Source organism: Sminthopsis crassicaudata, chromosome 5 (assembly GCF_048593235.1).
Source record: "Sminthopsis crassicaudata isolate SCR6 chromosome 5, ASM4859323v1, whole genome shotgun sequence".
Taxonomy (NCBI): Eukaryota; Metazoa; Chordata; class Mammalia; order Dasyuromorphia; family Dasyuridae; genus Sminthopsis; species Sminthopsis crassicaudata.
Genome location: NC_133621.1, coordinates 112631571 through 112649690, shown reverse-complemented (window position 1 = coordinate 112649690; position 18120 = coordinate 112631571). Strand labels below are relative to the sequence as shown.

The 18120-nt window shown below is 44.6% G+C and overlaps 2 protein-coding genes across 17 annotated transcripts in view; one reads left to right on the top strand and one right to left on the bottom strand.

Moving 5' to 3' along the window:
- The window catches only part of CEP41 (centrosomal protein 41), a 27458-nt gene extending 21265 nt beyond the window's left edge, over positions 1–6193 (bottom strand). Inside the window, exons 1-2 of one of the 6 annotated variants that reach the window (XM_074271128.1) lie at positions 5985–6193; positions 834–897 (exon numbers count right to left, since the gene is read on the bottom strand). Coding sequence is in view for 2 of the 6 variants with exons in the window: in XM_074271126.1 (XP_074127227.1) it covers positions 834–897; positions 3610–3642 (97 nt within the window). In the remaining 4 variants the exon portion in view is untranslated. Of the gene's footprint in view, positions 1–833; positions 898–3609; positions 3891–5984 lie in introns of those variants that run through there. The other 5 variants (XM_074271127.1, XM_074271126.1, XM_074271129.1 and 2 more) reach the window with 5 other exon arrangements.
- The window catches only part of MEST (mesoderm specific transcript), a 26076-nt gene continuing 13634 nt past the window's right edge, over positions 5679–18120 (top strand). The window contains exons 1-2 of one of the 11 annotated variants that reach the window (XM_074271133.1): positions 5679–5877; positions 12653–12807. In XM_074271133.1, coding sequence (XP_074127234.1) covers positions 5693–5877; positions 12653–12807 — 340 coding nt within the window. In that variant the 5' untranslated portion in view covers positions 5679–5692. Of the gene's footprint in view, positions 5878–6361; positions 6861–7357; positions 7604–8290; positions 8512–12652; positions 12808–18120 lie in introns of those variants that run through there. The other 10 variants (XM_074271139.1, XM_074271140.1, XR_012482758.1 and 7 more) reach the window with 10 other exon arrangements.

Below are 18120 nucleotides of genomic sequence, written 5' to 3'. Positions count from 1 at the left end.
TTTGAAATTCTTGTCTTAACTCCTGTTCCTAAGATTCCTAATGGGACATCAATTCTCTGGGCCTCAATTTTCCAGTTAATTTACAAGTAGGGATATTGGTCATCTCTCCATCAAACAGGGATTTTGAATATTTACAAAGCACTGAATTCCTTGGCTAAAGATAGAAGCTGTATGTTGCAATGGTATATCTCATTCAAAACCTATCCATTTAAACAATGAACTGTGTACATAATTGAGCACTGAGGAAAACCAGACAAAAAGATTTAAATGAACATCTGAGCTCCGTGAGACTGTTCTTCCTTAGTCACAGAAAAAGATGCTGGGAGAGAATCTAGGTAACCCATCAGAAAAACTATCTCAATGGGATGATTAGTATATTAATAACATGGAATGCTTTCAAGCAGCAAACACTCAATGATTGAAAAGTAAATACATACATACATATATATCACAGTGTTTCCAATTTAAGGGAATAAATGTTAAATATACAGCAGAAAAGTTGATGAGATCCTTGGATTTTGTTTTCAGTTCTTCAACTAAATGAGCACACTATGAAACTTCTTGGTGCCTCAGTTTCTCCATTCCTTAAAACAGCAATATAAGTACTACCCCATGTCTACTTTATGGGAAGAATAAAGCAGTTATAACTTTTGAAAATAAAGAAATCCTTACTCCACAAACCATATATCCTGGATCAGAAAGTTCTAACTGTGACTCATACCAGTTATAGTTCAATAGCTCCTGCCAATAATTATCTGCCCAGATAACTATCTGCCATTAAACAGATTTACTAATTTGACTGTGACTTTTCCAAAGTTCTAATCCTTACTCACCAGTGTCAAGTCTAGTCTTGACATGCTGATACTTTGGGTTCTGTGGAATCCTTTTGGTCAGAAACTGGAAGAAAAGAAAAGCCACATTAATTAGGCTCATGGAAAAATGATTGTGGCAGGAAAGAGGAGGATGAAAATGTTGAGAAAATAACAGCTAAGATTTTGAGTAGGCAGGTCCCGTTTGGCAGAAGATGCTGAAGAGAAAGTCTTATGGGACAGTTGTACAGGATAACTAAGTGATAAATGAATGTAACTGATTTTCTTTTGCAATCCCAAGTATTGCTAATTTAAAAACAGCATTCTGAGACTGGGTCCAAAAGGTTCCCCAGAACGCTTAAGAAGCTCAAGATGCAAAAAAGGTTAATAACACCTACCTTAGAGAGTTGTCTAGTATATACTAAGAGGCTAAATGATTTGCTTAGGGCCACACAGTAAAAGTGTCAAAGGCAGAACTTGAAAATTCAGGTTTACCAGACTCTAGGAATCAACACTATTTTTTAAAATCACAACATCTCTTGTAATCTTGATCAACCATAATTTAAAGACTACTTGTGTTTTTAACAGGAAATAGTCATCTTTGCATATCTCTTCACATATCTTACGTATCTTCCAATTGCTTGGTACAACTACCGCTTCCATGAAGTCTTCTCTAGATTATACCTAACCAAAGTTCTTTGTTTGAAATCAATAATACTGCCAAAACGATTTTTTGTATGCACAGATCTGGTCATGTTATTTCTCTTCTGAAAAGTCTTTAGTGGCCTTGATTGTATACTAAATAAAATTAAAATTCCTTTGCCTTGTTTGAATTCAAGAACTACAACAAAACAACCTGAAACTACCCTAAGATACTCATCTTCATATTATTCTCCTCTACACATTCCATACTATCGCTGTGACTCCACTTTCTCCCCTAAGTGTGCTGCTATCCGCTGAATTTATTTATTACTATTATTATTGTTATTCCTCTTCCTGGAATACTCCTTCCCACCCCAGATTTCATCTACTCAATTCCTACCTATCAACTCATCCTTTAAAATCTAACTCAATTACTACCTCCTCTCCTCGAAACCTTCCTTCCTCCACCTGGTTTTTAACAACCCATTCATTACTCTTGGGACTTCAAATAGTCACTCGCTTTGTGCCTCCTCTCCGTGATATACTTAATCACAAAGATTCAGAGGCAACAGAATTCACTTATATCTAGGTTGATCAAGATGAATGGCATCCATGCTCATTTTATGGGATGGAATTTCGTTTGGGAGAGGAGAGGGAGAGGTACCATATATCCATGTAGCCATGTTCTCACTCCGGAGGTCAGCTAGGGAAGGGAGAATTTTGCAATTCATATCTGGAGGCTTAAGACAGTTTGGCTGAAATGAAAATTTGGTATGGGAGGAAATAAGTGACTGGAAATGGATCAGATTGTGGAGGATCCTAAAGGTCGGCTAAGGGTTTGGATTTAATTCTGCTGGAATGGGAAGTTTCTGAATCAGGGAGTGGAACAATCAGAGCAGTGACTTAAGAAGATTGAACTGGTTTGCCTTAAAGAATGGACTGGTAGAGGGATTATTTCAATAAAGGGAAATCAATAAGGCCAGTTCCGGGCCTGTGATAACGAGATGGAAGTTAAGTTGGTTAGAAGTAGGAATACGAAAAATGCGTCAAATATAAAAAGATTTGGCAGTCATTTGCCAACTTTCAGGACAGGACCAAAAGGATTTGCTCACTTTAAAACAGTAGGCACCCAGTGAAACATTTACATTTCCACAAATTTTAACCGCATCTCCCTTCTTGTCCAGTGTTTCTCACCTAGCCTTCTAGACTTTTTCTGATGAAATCCACTCAGAAAAATGAATTGAGCCAATTTAAAATTGGATCCATTTAAAGCTACGACACCTTAAAAAGAATTTCAGGCAGATCATAAAAAAAGAATGTAAAAGCAGCCTGCTCCAAATTTCCAGGCATGAGCACCGGTCCTCGAACAGAAAAAAGCTCGAGCACTGAGGTGAACGGGAAAGGCAGGGCGTACTGGGCAGGGCTGTCATTTCCAGCGTCTGGAGGCTAGTTCTTCTGTGGTGGTCCCCTACTCCACCCGGAAGACCCCTGAACAGAAAGCGCTCCCATGTCCAACCCTGCCCTCACAGCCCTCCTAGCGGGTCTCCACGCCGCCGGGCCATCCCCCCCCTCCCCTCCCGTAATCTCTGCACCCACGGAATTCCCAAAAAGCGCGGGCAGGCCCACGCCGCCCCTTCTCGGGTCAATCCCTCGGGCTCCAGGCTGTGGTCCCGGCACCCACGTCTCTCAGGCCCGCGGCTGTTCCCGACAAGCTGGGTTCTTCCGCTGCTCCTGGTACCCGACCCCTCCAGCTCAGCTCAAACGGCCCCCCAGCAGGCAAGTGCACGCAGCAATTCCATTTTTCTTTCTTTTTTCCCGTCGCTTTCTCGCAGTCAGAGTCTCACTCCGCCTCCCCACCCGGCAGAGCCTGAGCTCCTCGAGGGCAGGGTCTGGCTCATTTTTCTTTGTCTCCTAACCAGTACTCTCGGATAGAATAAGTTGCCTCCTTCCCCTCGGTCCCCACACTTCGGTTCCCTTCCCTCGCTCTCTTCTCCCCCCACTCCCCACCTCTTCCCCAGGATTCGGGGTTCCGCCGCATCGTCCCGGCTCTCGGGGAGCCCCCCAACCTATCCAGCGGCGGAAGTCCCGGGGAGCCCACGTGGAGCCTGCTCCCGGCCCGCGGGCCCCAGGCCTCTCACCATCTGGACTTCCCCCTTACCTCAGGATCCCCAATGTGTCCTCGGGAAGACATCTTCCTCCAACGGATTGACTCCCCGAGTTCCAGCGGCTACCAACTCCTCCCCCTTTGCCGCCTCTACTTTCCTCTTCCTACCTCCAACCTCCCCTACCGGCCTTCCAATGACCTTTCTTCTGATTGGTCCGGATCCTCCCGCGGACCAACAGCGGCACCGCTTACTCCCGCTCACGCTTGCGGTCAGCTCAGCTCCAGACGCCGCTCAATGGTTGCCAGGGGCAACGCGAGACGCCGCCCCAGAGAGTGCAGTGCTGATCTCGGCTTTGTGTGGTAGGGCCCGCGTAGCTGCCACGCAGCAACTGCTCGGTCTCATCCGCGCGGGAAGAGGGATGGAGAGAGAAAAGGGGGGTTTTGTTTTTTGGTTGAGAAGGATACGCTCAGAACAACTGATCCTCCTTCCTTAAACAAGGCGCCTAGAACATACCAGACGCAGGGACATTTTTTTCTCTTTAAAAAAAATCAGCTTCTTCCGATTAAAGGGTTAATATATTAAGTGGCCGTGCAAATTCACAGCTCTAAGCGTTTGGGGGATGCTTAGAACTGCAGCACCGTCCTTGCTGTCGGCAACCATTTTCTATCTCACATCCAGAAATAATGCCCTTTCTCAGGTCAGAGGTCTCCAGCGCGCTTCTCACTACAGCTCCGGGAAGTGGGGGTGCAAATGTTAGTTATTCACTTTCCGAAGAAGAACCCGGCTCGGAAAGGTGAGGGGCTGGCCAAAGGCCAGCGTCTGCAGGGAGTCACAGTCAGGTCCTAATTCCAAGTCTGATTCCAAATTTGTTCTTTGCAAACTACTCGATACTATAGCTAGTATGTATCATATTCTATCCACCTTGCATTTATACACAAAATACACATACACATATACATTCATACACGTCTGATCCAAGGTCAGCTCTTTGAAAGCAGGGACTTTCAATTTTTTTCTCTCTGCAGCACTGGTACGTAATGCTTGTTGACTTATTTCTTCTACACCAAACCATTTTAGCATTAAATTTAATGCACACCATAATTATGACATTTAGTTAGATCTTAATTTAAACTGCGGATATTATTATGCTTCTTTGCTATACCTACAAGGTGTGAAAACCGATGACCCTACGTTGTGGAAAATAGGATCCAGAGTAGTGTTATCCGGGGTGGGAATGGGAGGAGCCCAGACCATGTGTGTGTGTGTGTGTGTGTGTGTGTGTGTGTATGTATATAGTCATCCCCCCACTTCCTAGGAAGTAGTAAGCTACTACAAATCACATAATTCAGCAACAACTCTACTTACTAAAATACTCAAACCTTTTAGCAAGCATTAGTTAGGAGATAGAAAAAACAAACCTGACTCTGCCCTGGAGGAGCTTACTCTCCACATCTGAAGAATATTTTCTTTTCTTTTTCTTCCTATCTTTTTTCTTTCTTTTCTTTTTCTTCCTTCCTTTTTCTTTCCTTCTTTCTCTCTCTCCCTCCTGTCCTTCCTTTCTTTTTCTTCCTTCCTTACTTTTTTCTCCTTTCTTTTTCTTCCTTCCTTCCTTCCTTTTTCTCTTTCTTCCTCCTTCCTTTCTTCTTCATCTTCTTCTTTCCTCCTCCTCTTCCTTTTCTTCCTCCTCCTCCGTCTCTTCCTTCTTTTCTCCTTTTTCTCCTCCTTCTTTTCTTTTCTGTCTCTCCCTCCCTTCTCTTTCTTCTCTCTCTCTCCATGCCCAAATGATATATTTGTGTATATATGTATATATTGTACAACATGGTATAATTTGGGCACATAGTATTGGGTTTGAATTTCTTGCTTTTTCATTTGTAGATGTGTGACCAAGCAAATCCCAAATCCATTAAGTATTAAGTATCTACCGTGTGCAAGTGCTGGGAATACAAAGCCAAAAATGAAATAATAGCTGCCCTCAGGGAAGGAACTCACGTTCACACAGGGATGTGAGAAGAGGTACAAACGTACAGCAACAAATGTAAAAATAAAAGGGGAGGGGATTGGTGAGTAGAACCAACCATTATGGGAGGTAGCAATTGAGCAGAGGCTGGAAGAGAGCTGGGGTTTCCACGAGGCGGGATGAGCTGGAAGAAAACTCCACACACTAGAAATGACAGCAGATTTGGAGTCAGGATGAGTTTTGAGCTCCCGACTTGGACTTTACCTGGACACGCAGATCTTGAACAAGTTCTTAACTTTCCAGGTCCCCAGTTTTTATTCATAAAAGAGGGGCCCGGCGCAGAGCACCGGACACGGAGTCTAAGGTCCCCGCTCTCTCTAGCCTACTTTGATTTTGTAACTGTGGTTTTCCAGAATTTTCTCTATGAAGTTTACAAGACTCAACACCTTTTGTCCTAGTTAGAATACTCACACCTTTCAAAGTGAAGTCAACGCTTGGGGTTTAGACCTAGAAGCTGCGAAGAGAGCCTCGCCGCCGTACAAGTCGCAAGGCTCGGGCTCCCACTCCCCCGGTTATTTTGCGTGAGCTTTTGGCTAGTGTAGGTGACGGGGGAAACCGCTTCAGCCTGCTGGGCTTCCTCGTCTCCTTTCCTGTAAAATGAAGGGCTGGGCTCAGTGAGCGCCGCGGGGGCCCGGGGAAGCGGAGAGGGGGGAAACCCTGGGCATTCATCAGTGGCGTGGGGATGATGTAGCGCCTGCCTCCTGGGTTGTCGTGGGGACAAACTGGTATCTGTAAAGCGCTTTGCAGACCTTAAAGCACAGTTCTTTCCAGCTCTTAACTCCTCCTCAGCTTTGACAGCTTTCAGCGATCGTCCTCTCCAGTTTTCCAACGGGTGCTGGGAAGGCATGCCGTGGCCTCGTATTGCCCCTAGGTGGCGTCGTCGTTCGGAGACGCGAAGGAGGAAGAACACGTCAGGTGGGGGAGAGGTGAGAGAGCGGGGCCGCCTCGGCGACGCTCTATCCCCGCCGCCCGGAGCTCGGTGGCTCCGCCGGGCTCTTGCCCCGGGACTGTGCACAAAGTCCGAGGACGAGCTTTTCGGCTTTTTGGGGGCGCGGACGGCGCGTGCGCAGGCGGCGCCCGGCCGGGCATGGACGGCGCTCGGCTCTGGGGCTGGACCTGAGCTCAGGTGAGCGGCGCGGAGGGACGGGGACGGCCGCCGGGAGCCCTCTGAGAGCGCTCCGGAATGTTCCTGCGGCCGTGGCATGAGAGACGGAGGCCGGGCCCTCAGAGAGCGGCCATCGCCCGAGGGAGTCTCGGCGCCCTTCGGCCGGAGCGTTAGCGCCCGAGGTCCGTGGGCAACGGAGACCGGGGCTTCTGCATGGGGGAGGCGGGCGCGCCGAGCCGAGTGTGGCGTCACGCGGGGTCGGCCGGCCCGAGTGCCCCTCGGACCTAAAGGCGCTGCCACCTGCAGGAGCCAAACGGCCCGGGAAAGCGAGGGGGCTGGGACTAGCCTGATGCCCTCCCCCGTCTTCTTCCTGTCAGACCCTCTCCGCCCGCCCGCCCCCTGCCCCTCCCCCCTGCCCTCTGACCCCCTCCCCTTGCTCCTGCTTCTCTCAGCCCCCTGCTCCTGTCTCCCTGCTTCCCTTTACTCCCCTCCTCCTGCCCCTTACCTCCTGCTCCCTGTCAGCCCCCTGCTCCCCACCCTCTGCCTGCTCCCATTTCCCTCTGTTCCTTTCCGTCTTTTATTCCCAATCTAGCCCCCCTCCCTTTGCTCTCTGTCCCCCCCCCCTCCTCTCCCTCTTCCCCTTCTCTTTCCCTCCCTCTTCTTTCCCGTCCCTCGGTTTGGGACGGCTGCCCTCCTAGCTGGATGACACACCTGCGCTCCGGGCATTAAACTCTGGCGGGGCCAGAGGGTGTGCGAGACGCGGAATGTGGGGGGCTAAAGGGCGCGAGAATGTTCCAGACCGTGTGGTAACTCGTGCGGGACAGCGATGCCTGTGATCGGGGCCCGCGTGGGCTGTGTACCCGAATTCTGCTTGTTTGATTCCTCAAATACTTAACAAGTCCCTCCCGGGGCGGGAGGCTGGGAGGTGCGCGGTGAGAAGGAAGCCGCCTCTGCCTCCGGGAGGGGAGGGTAGAACATGGTCACCGAGAAGCAGACACGGGACCGTGTGAGGCGGGAAGAAGCGCCAACAGGAGCGCAGAGGGAACCCTTGGGAGAGGCGGCACCCAGAAGGGAAGCGCATCCCAGGTGTTGGGAGGGAGGCTGTCGCCTGGGGGATAGAGGATGCGGAAAGTGAAATGTCCTTTAGGGGTGCGGGCAGATTTCTACTACCGCTGGCGCTCTGGGAAGAAAGAAGTTTTCAAAAATTTAATCTGCATTGTTACCATTTCCCCCTCGCCTTCTTTAGTCTAGACAATCAGCAACACAGTTAAGTCCGGCACTGACTTGTGGCAGCTCCGAGTTGTAAATATTTACATTGAAAAATGTAACAGTCGCACCTCCCTGACTGTAGGAATGACCAGAATGGAGTTTGTCTGGGACCCAGAATCCCTATAATGGGAAAAGGGGGGGAAGGGCAAGTGAGGGTTATCTGAGAAAATGGGAACCGAGGAAGGCTTTTCCTAGGGGAGGGGGCTACCGAGGCCCCACCCGTGCTTTAGGGAAATAACTGTGCGGGACGATTGGAGGGGCGAGGCAGGCCTGGAGTTCAGTCAGTCATTGGAGAGGCTCCCGAGAAAAGTGAGCCGTGTGGTCCGGGACAAAGGAACCCGGCGCTCAGTTCCGGGCTACCCGAAATTTGGAGAGAAGTTGCTATCTACTTCGGAAGACGGGCCCTTCCTACGGAGGTCTGGCAAAAACGAATAGCAAAAATCAAACCAACCACCTCAAGAGCAATGTTCTAGACCAAAGGCTATGGAGACTTGAACCCAGGTGGTGGCCATGGGGAGAAGCAGACAGACTCAGGAGCCCTTGTGGTAGAGCTGATGGCACTCGGTAACGTGACTGGGGGGGGCAGGGAAGAGTGGAGAGTCTAAGGTACCTGGTGGCTCAGGGAGCTGATAGCACCCACAAGTAGAAAATGGAAGTGGCTGTGGAGGGAATTGTGACCACAGAGAAGGAATTAAGATACTGGAGGAGGAATGGTTTGGGGCGGGGGTGAAGTCTTAGGAGTGAGCACTCTGGGTCATGGGAGTTAAAGCAGTTGATGAATTGGAGCACCGGGGTGTTTGAGGCCACAGAATGCCAATATGAAGCCATCACAGGCTGACTTGGCAGAGCCTGGAATGGAATAGAAGGCTGGGGGCAGGCTGGGGCAATGAGCTCCATTTAACACATTAAGGTGGGGGGGGATATCTGGGTAGGTTTGTCTCCTGGCATTAAGGATGAGGAAGCAGAGGATCAAAGCAATTAGACGGTTTCCCAGTAATAAGTGGAATTGACTTGAAGAAATGTTAATTAAACCTGTGGAAGCTAAGGGAAAGAGTGAAGAGGTGTACTGACTATTCCTTAGGAAAGTTTCCGACTAGTAATCTTTAAAAAGTGAGCTTTCAGAGGGAGAGACATATAGCTTGGGGGATGGTAGGCTAGGAAAGTCTTTTTAAAGGTTAGATGAGCCCTGAGTAGGTTGGTAGATAGCTGGGAAGGAGGAGATTGAATTTGGGAAGTAGGGTGGGAAAGAATGATCCATCAGGCAAAGTTTAGGAGGAGATAGGATCAAAGGCAAAATTAAGAGCCTTAAGCAAGTAAGAGGATCAGCTCTTTCTCAGAGACTGGAGCAATGCAGAAGACTGGTAAAATATAAGGGAGAGGAGAGATTTTGCAATGGATGGACTAGCTTTTCCCAGTAAACCTCTGGGGGGGGGGGTGGTAGAGGAAAGTGGAAACGATTTGGAAGTCAATACGAGGAGAGTCCTCTAGAGATTAAAAAAAAAAAATTGCCAAGGGGGTTAAGGAGTGCAGTTGAGATTACATAACATTAATTTTTTAGAAGAGGATGGGTCTGTTCCTTGTGTGATAAAGTTATACCAGTCATGTTTACCACCTTGGGTTTGGATTCTGGAAGTAACTCAGGGGTGAGGATTAGCAGAGTATGAATGGAAGAAGAAGGGGGTAAGAGAGTTAGGGAGTTCCAGGGTAGAAAACAGTGTATAATTGAATTATTTAAAAAAAAAAAAAAAAAGGAAGGACCTGGGTAGAGTGGGAAGAACAGGGAGAGATGGAGAAACTGGAGCTTGTGGTGAAGGCATGAATGAAGACTAGTGGAAAAGAGAGGAGGCCTAGGGAGTGATGGCTATAGGAAGTTGTAACCATAGAGAAGGAATTTCGGAGTTTAAGATCAGGAAGAAGGAATGGTTTTAGGTTGTCGTTAGGTTTTTAGGTTGAGCACTCTGAGGGGTAAAATGGAGCTGTTGGTCATGGGAGTTCGAGAAGCTGATGAATCGGAGGACCAGGGTGATTGAGGTCACAGGAATGCCAATGGTGAAGTCATCAAGGGCTGATTTGGCAGAGCCTGGAATGGAAGGAAGAGTGACCTGGAGGCTGGTAGATATCTGTCCATTGCATAAGTCAGGTCAATAATGGGGGCAGAATGTGGGTCACCTCCTTCTTCTCTGACTGCTGTATCCCTTTGGCTCTCTCCCCTTTGGAGGATTGCTGCAGACACCAGTCAGTTAGTAGTTAGGAGTTGCAACACTAAAGAATGGGGCAATGTGAGGTTGTCTTCAGGGAACTGACATTTTCAGTTTTGATAGGGAAGTCACAAACATACATGACTAAGCACTGGGATAGGTGATTATAGTGACAACATGGCCTCCCCTCCTCTCTCTTCCACTTCCAGTGATTCTCTTGGGGTTCACATGATAAGGTAGATTGGCTTTTTTGTATTGGGGTGAATTTTGTCCTTCTTATAAATTGGGGAAAATAAGACAGTTTCATGATTACACCAGAGCTATTCTCTGAGGCTTTTGACTAAGGAGCAGGGATAATTTTATTTTTGTTTCTGTGGTTTCCACTCCCATCCCTAACCCCATTGACATGGCCATAGTGTTTAACTCTTTGGGACTCCATCGGGGGTTTTCTTGGCAGAGATACTGGAGTGTTTGCCATTTCCTTCTCCAGCTCCTTTTACAGAGGAGAAAACTGAGACAGATAGGGTTAAGTGACTTGTCTCAGAGTCACATAACTAGTTAAGTGTCCAGTCCAGTGTTGATTTGTGGCCCGATGCTCTATCCATTGTGCTTACTCAGCAGTCAGAGGAACTGGGTTCCTGCGCATGGATCAACTTATCACTTTCTCTTGAATTGTTCTGAGTATGAGCTCTGCCTTGGGATGTCCTAAGAAACACTGTGAATAGCAAGCAAGTTCCATAAACTTCAGCAAAGAAAGGACAGTCACTATGTAATCCACTGCCCAGACCTCCCCTAGAGATTAGTTATTCACTAGGGAACTTCAAAGCTGCTTACCTTAGGATAAATAGCAGCCAACTCTGTAATTGAGTAACTTGTTTTTGTCATATTTTCTCAAATCATAGCATGAATAATTAGGTGGAGAACACAAACTCTTCTATCTCAGAATTCTGGGTTTTCTTCAGCAATTAGTTCAAACATCACCTTTACATAAGACTTTTTCTTATCTCTTTCAGCCTCAAATGCTTCTCTCAATTTCCTTCCTTCCTCTTTCTCCTTGCTCTTCCTTTTCTTCCTCTCTCCCTCCTTCCTCCTCTGCCTGCCTTCCTTCCTTCCTTCCTCCTTCTTTCTCTCCCTTCTCTTTCTTCCCCCCTTCCCTCTTCCCTGGCTAGACTCCTTGAGATCAGGACTAGATTAATTTTTGCCTTTGTATCCCAAGCCTCTAGCATAGTGCCTGGTACATAGTAGATGTTTACTAAATGCTTGTTGATTGATTGGAATGTGATAGGGAAGTGGTTTTCAAAATGTAGTCATCAAATACTGAGGTGCTTAGAATCCTCCATGGGTTGTTATCATAATTGTTTTCATAGTAGCATTAAAATATCATTTGTCTATTAAAATACTTCTTCGCCAACTACATAGCTGTAGGAGGCCAGATTTTCTTCAAGTACTTCATTTGAAACCACATTTTGCAATAGATTGAAGTCAGAAACAGTTATCAGAATCCAGCTGTGTTCCGTTAAGCCAGACTTTCAAGAAATTTGCAAAAATATGTAAAACAATGATACTCTTCTCATTTTTTTAAATTTGAGAACATACAATTGTTTTTAATGAAAACAATTTTTAAGGTTTACTTGTAATGAATTTGATATCCTAAAATGAATTAATAAATAGTTTAAAATGTATGTTTTAATTTTGAATAGGATAATATTGATAGTTATATCCACATAGAAGCTCTTTGGGGAGCCTCAAAAATTTTCAAGAATATAAAAGAGTTCCCAGACTGAAAGATTTGAGAATGGCCGATATAAGGCCTGAATATATGGCATGGAGCTGTCATTCAACCATTTTTATGTTTTTCCTTTTAGCAAATATATTATCTGTTAATGGGATGTGTGAGGGAATGGAAAGAGAGATTTATGAATTCATAAAGTAAATTGAAGGGGAAAGAATACTAAACTCTTTGGAAGATTTGGTAAAATACAATTGAGAAGATTCAAAAAAATGTTTCTATTTGGTTCTTTTACTTTAAGCAAATAGGTTCTTCTCACTTGGGAGCTTGACATTGGAGAAAGAGACTCTAGGGTCAGATGGCCTGGGTTTAAATTTTCCTGTCTCTGTGACCTTGAACAAGTCATTTAGCCTTTATTTCCTTTGCCCCAGTTTCCTCAATCTGTAAAATGAGGTTCACTAGGTGGACTAGCTCAGGAACAGTGGTTCTGAAGCAGGTTAATGGTTTGTTTGTTTGGATTTTTAAAATCAAGCTTTCAGAGGCAGCCACAAATAGCCCAGTAAGGCAGATCTCTGTTTCACCTCAGCATAGAAGAGGCAAAGTACATTAATACATGTATAATACATGTATATTAATAAAAATACATTACCTGCCACAGGCTTCAGAGCTGTTCCTTGCCTGGGTCTATGGTCAGCCTCCTCCCAGCCTTCGTAGGGAGATGTGCCAAGGGCGGTCACCTCAGTTCGGGGCTCACCCCGGGTCTCTGGTCTCCCCCCAGGATGAAGGAGTGGTGGGTCCAGGTGGGCCTCCTGGGCATCCCCCTTCTTGCTGTCTACCTGCACATCCCTCCCCCCCAGCTCTCCCCAGAACTTCACTCGTGGAAAGCTTCTGGCAGGTTCTTCACATACAAGGACAGGAGCATCTTCTACCAAGGTGAGGCTTGGGATGGGAACTGGTCAGATGGTATGCTTATGACAAATGGATGTAGCTGCGGGCTCCCAGCAGAGTCGCCAAGAAATTCCTTGTGGTGGCCTTCAGCTTCCCTCTATACCTCTGCTATCAACATCCTTCAAGGGTGAATTTCTTTACATTCTTTTGCTTTTATTGAGACCTGTGGTTTCATGAGTGTAGGAAGAGAACTCTCAATGAGAAGAAATAATAGGTGTTTAATAAGCATTTATTTAAGTGAATTATCAGGGTTGGTTTTTTTTTTTTTTTTTTTTAATAAGACATATATTTAATTGACATAAGTAACTTGTATAATGACATTTTCTCTACCAATGCAGCATCTGCTTGTAGTCTGAGTGAATATATAATGAGTTTTAATATTATTTTTCAATGGAAGAATTTGAAAGTGTATCATCTTTAATTTCAGCTTGCCCAGAGTCACACAGTAGTGTGTACCCTGGACTTACTGGCTCTGAAGCATGCCCTTTACCCAGGGACATTGGAATGGCAGGAACTGGGTTTTAATCTCAGCACCTTGCACACCAATGGAAGGAATTACAGTAGATGGTTCTAAGGTTCCTTCCAGCTCAGAGTCCTGTGATTGTGACTCGGAACATTGTTGGCTTCCTTTCATAATCCATTCCAGATCTGTCATCCATTAATTTATCCCAATACTCTTGGAACCTCTTCATATTTTCAGACCACGCTTCCTTTGGGGATAAGAAGTCCCTTAAGTTTACTGTGTGAAGGAGTACCTAACTTTAATTTTTTTAAACAGCCTTTTAGGTTTAAAGAGAGTCCTCATGGGATTTGCTGCAGTTTAAATAAAGAAGTCCAATATTCTCCATAATCATGACTATCATGCCATTATAGACTTAAAATTCCAGGCTTTAATTACTTGGTTATGATAAATTATCCCCCTCTGTCTCCTCACGGTGTGTGTGTGTGTGTGTGTGTGTGTGTGTGTGTGTGAAAATATTATTCTTCAAGACTAGCATTCATTCATTATCCACCAAACATTCATTAACTACGTGCCCTATGCCAGGCCCTGGGGAGATAAAGGCAGCAAATAAGACAGTTCCTATTCTCAAGTAGCTTATGTTTTATGGGGAGGAATTAATATGTGTACAAGGAAATACTATATATAATATATATGATTATACTATATATATATATGTACATATACATATGTATGTATATATATATATACATATATATATATATATATATATATGTATAATACTATATATACATATCTATATCTTTCTAGCTCTCCTGAAATGTGGATGGAATATGAGACCTGTAGTCAGGAAAACAAGTTCAATTCCAGCTTCAGACACTTAGTAACTGTGTCACTTACCCACTGCCTGCCTCAGTTTTCTCTAAAATATGGACAGTACCTCCCAGGATTGTTTTGAGAATAAAATGAAATAGTAATTGTAACTACTAGTTTACTTTCTCCCTCAGTTTCTCCTCCCCATCTCTCCTTCCCTTACTTCCTCTACCCTTTTCCTTTCCTTTTTTCACTTCTCTTTCTCTCTCTTCTGCTTCCTCTTCCTGCCTCTGTCTCTTTTGTTGTCTTCCCCCTCCTCCTCTCCCTCTCCTTTTTTTCCTCTTCCCCTTTTCTTTCTCCTTCCTTTTTTTCCTTTTTCTCTGTTTCTCCCTTTCTCTTTTCCCTCTTTTACTCTCTCTCTTTTTGTCTGTCTTTGTCTCTCTCTGTGTCTCTGTCTGTCTTTCTCTTTCTCTCTGTCTGTCTTTGTCTCTGTACATCTGTCTTGTCTTTGTCTCTCTCTCTATCTCTCTCTCTCTCCCTCCCTCCCTGTTTATGTCCCCTCCTCATAATATTGGTCTGGATGTCAGCATGGAGCTTTCCCAGGGCCAGGGGCTCTTGTCCACTTGGATACGGTTTTCCCCCTTTCTCATCTGCTTTGTCTTCCGGTTTTCTTTGGTTCTCAGCTTCTTGGGGATTTCTTGGTGGTAAGGGAAGTCCCTAAGGTTCCTCCATGGCATCTGGCATGGTACCTTAGGGTCAGAATGGTTCCTTGAGGATCATTTCATTCTCTAGCAGTACTTGAGTAAATAATGAAAAATTTATATGATGTCAGATGAATGACTTTCTCATCCTATGATGTCCATGAAATATCCCAAGGCTGGAAGTCTGGACCCTTTAAAGAAGACTTTTTACCAAAGGCCATATTGCTATTTTAGATAGGCACCATGTAATTATGAATTAAATTCTGGAAGTAGAGTCAGGAAAACCTTCATCTGACACTAGCTGGGGGACCGTGGGCCAATCACTTAACTTTTCTAACTCTATCTCTTCATCAAGAATATGGAGATAATACTGTCTGTGGTACCTATCTCACCAGGTTGCCCGTGCAACTCAAATTCGACCTCTAAAAGTCTATATTTGTATCAGCTTTTGATCCCCAGGCAGGTTACAGAGAAACTTTGTAGCATAGATTAGTCCCAGTCATGTTTGTGAGTGTGTGTATGTGTGTGTGTATAAATATGTGTTTAAATCTGTGTATATATTTATATATATATGTACATTTAAAAATCTGTATTATATATACATTTTGTTCAGTCATGTTTTTCAGTTGTGTCTGATTCTTTATAATCCCATTTGGGTTTTTTTTGGTGGCAAACGAAGTGGTTTGCCATTTCTTCCTCCAGCTCATTTTACAAAAGAGGAAACTGAGGCAAACAAGGTTTGGGAGCTTGACATTGGAGAAAGAGACTCTAAGGTCAGATGGCCTGAATTTAAATTTTCCTGTCTCTGTGACCTTGAACAAGTCATTTGGCCTCCATTTCCTTTGCCTCCGTTTCCTCAATCTGTAAAATGAGGTAGACTAAGTGACCAGCTCTGGAACTGTGGTGCTGAGGCAGGTTTATGGTTTGTTTGTTTGGATTTTTAAAATCAAGCTTTTAGAGGCAGCCACATGGTCCTTAGGGTTGAGCAGCTAAGCAGATATTAATGCCTCTTTTTTTAAATCAGCATTTCCATTTATAAAAATCACATTAGTTTCTGATGTTAAGCCCTTTGACATTGGCCAGGAATTTATGGGCAAGAATTTAATTTTCTGAGTCTTCAGTAGTTGTGGCACATTTCCAGGGTGATAGTTAAAGGCAGTGGGCAGGAAGGGTGAGAGATAGAGCAATGCACATATACATATAATGTACATATTAAAATGCTAGCTATCCTATATACATATACATATGTATACATACATAAACATGTACATACATTAGCATTTATATAACATTTAAGGTTTGTGAACCATTTTAGAGATATTTCTTTTTGTCCTCACAATAATCATGGGAGGTAGGTGCTATTATTTTCTCCATTTTATAAATGAAGAAACTGAAGCAGCTGAGGCTAGTAAGTATCTGATAGATCATATTTGAATTCAAGTCTTCCTGACTTCAGCCTGGCATTTTTTTCTGTATAGACAATACTGAAGTCCATAGCTTTCACCTCCTTTCCCCTCACCTTTCTCTCTTGTTCTCTTCCCACATCATTCTATCTAGTTCCTTTCCCATTCCTCACTTATCACCTTCTCTGTTTCTCCCTATTTGCCATCTAACTCATGTTCTCTTTTCCCTTCCTCCCTTCTTCCTCTCTTATTTCTCATTATAGAAATACAAAAGCCTTAGTAACTCAGTGTTTTCTTTGAATGTGAAGTCCCCAGTGAAATTCCTGTCCCCTGGCCCAGAATACTCATCATTGTGTGTGCCTTGTGGTGATAAATGTATTTTTTTTCCCTTTTTCACCTGGCACCTACTAACAAATGTCTCTATAGAAGCTCGAGGTGACCCCAGGACAGGCTTTTCTTGTGCTAAGGCTTGTGTATTAGCTAGCTGATTGTGTGTTCAGTCAGTTTCTTCTACAGTTCATCTGAGGTTATGTTACATAATTATTTTTGAGGCTTAGGAGGTCAGAATCAAGAAAGAAAGATATTTTTTTAAAGAAGTTCTTTATAGCAAAACTGAAAAAAAAAAAAAAATAGAAGCAATTTGCCCTGAACTCTTTCATCTTCCTTATTCCAATCTACAAATCCTTCTCTATCAGGGTTCTTAACCAACTTTGTGGGTAATTATAGACCCCTTGAAGTCTGGTAAAGCCCTATAGACCTCTTCTCTGAATAACATTTTTAAATGCACAAAATAAAATACATAGAATTATAAGTGAAGCCAGTTATATTGAAATAAAATTATCAAAATATTTTTTAAATGGTCACAGACCCATGGTTAAAAGTCCTTGATATGCATCTTCAATCCTTTCCTCTGCTGTTTGTCCTTGATCACCAGCTCTTCATCACACGGCTAGACCCATTCTGAGCACTATTGATCTGATCCCTGCCTGTCTCCTCTCATCAATACCTCTCCCACCTCCCACCTATCTTGGTTTCTCAGTTAGTCTCAGCTTACCTATAGGCTTCCTCCTTGATGCCTAAAATTTGGCTCCCTTTTTCTACAAAGCACTTCCCTTCACCTTGCCCCACATTCAATGTCTCAAGGGCCTTTTTGAACCCTGGCTTGCCTCCTGACCTCCCCACTCCATTGGAGCTTTCCCTCCTGAAGTTACCAGGGATTTCCCAAATGCTAAATCTGATGGCCTTTTTCATTTTTCTCCTTCCACTCTCTCTGTAATCCTAGACACCTTCAGCTCCTTCTTTTGAATGTGGGCTCCCCCTTTGCCTTTCCTTTTCTCTATGACGCTCCGTTGTGTTTTGTTTTCTTCTCCATCTCATTTAGAATATCATCATCCGTCTGCTGCCTCCTCATTGTGCTCATCTAAGCCTGTATCTTGGCCCTCCCTCCGTCTTCTCTATTTTCTTGTGAACTTCTGAAGGCTTCATTGTTCACACACAGAAATCTCCCTCTTGTCCTCCCTCCATGTTTTTTCTCCTTTCTCTCTTCCTTTCCTCTTATGCCCCCTTCCACTTGTAACCTTTGTCCCCCTTTTCCCTTTCTCCTTCTCCCTTCCTGTTTTTTCTCCCTGTTTCCTCTCCTTCTACCCCTTTTCATATACTCTCTTTCCCCTCCTCCCTTTTTTCCTTCTTCCCTCCCTCCTCGTCCTCTTTCTTCCTCTCTACCTTCTTTTCCTCTCACTCTCCTCCTCCCCCTTTCTTCCTTTTTTCCATTCTCACTCCTCCATGTCTCTGTCTCTATCTTCCTTTTTCTCCCTCCTTTCCCTCTCCTCCTTTCCTCCCCTCTCCCCTCTCTCTCTCCCCCTCCCCTTCCATCTATTCATCTCCTTCCCCCCTTCAATCCTCCATGTCTCTGTCTCTCTCT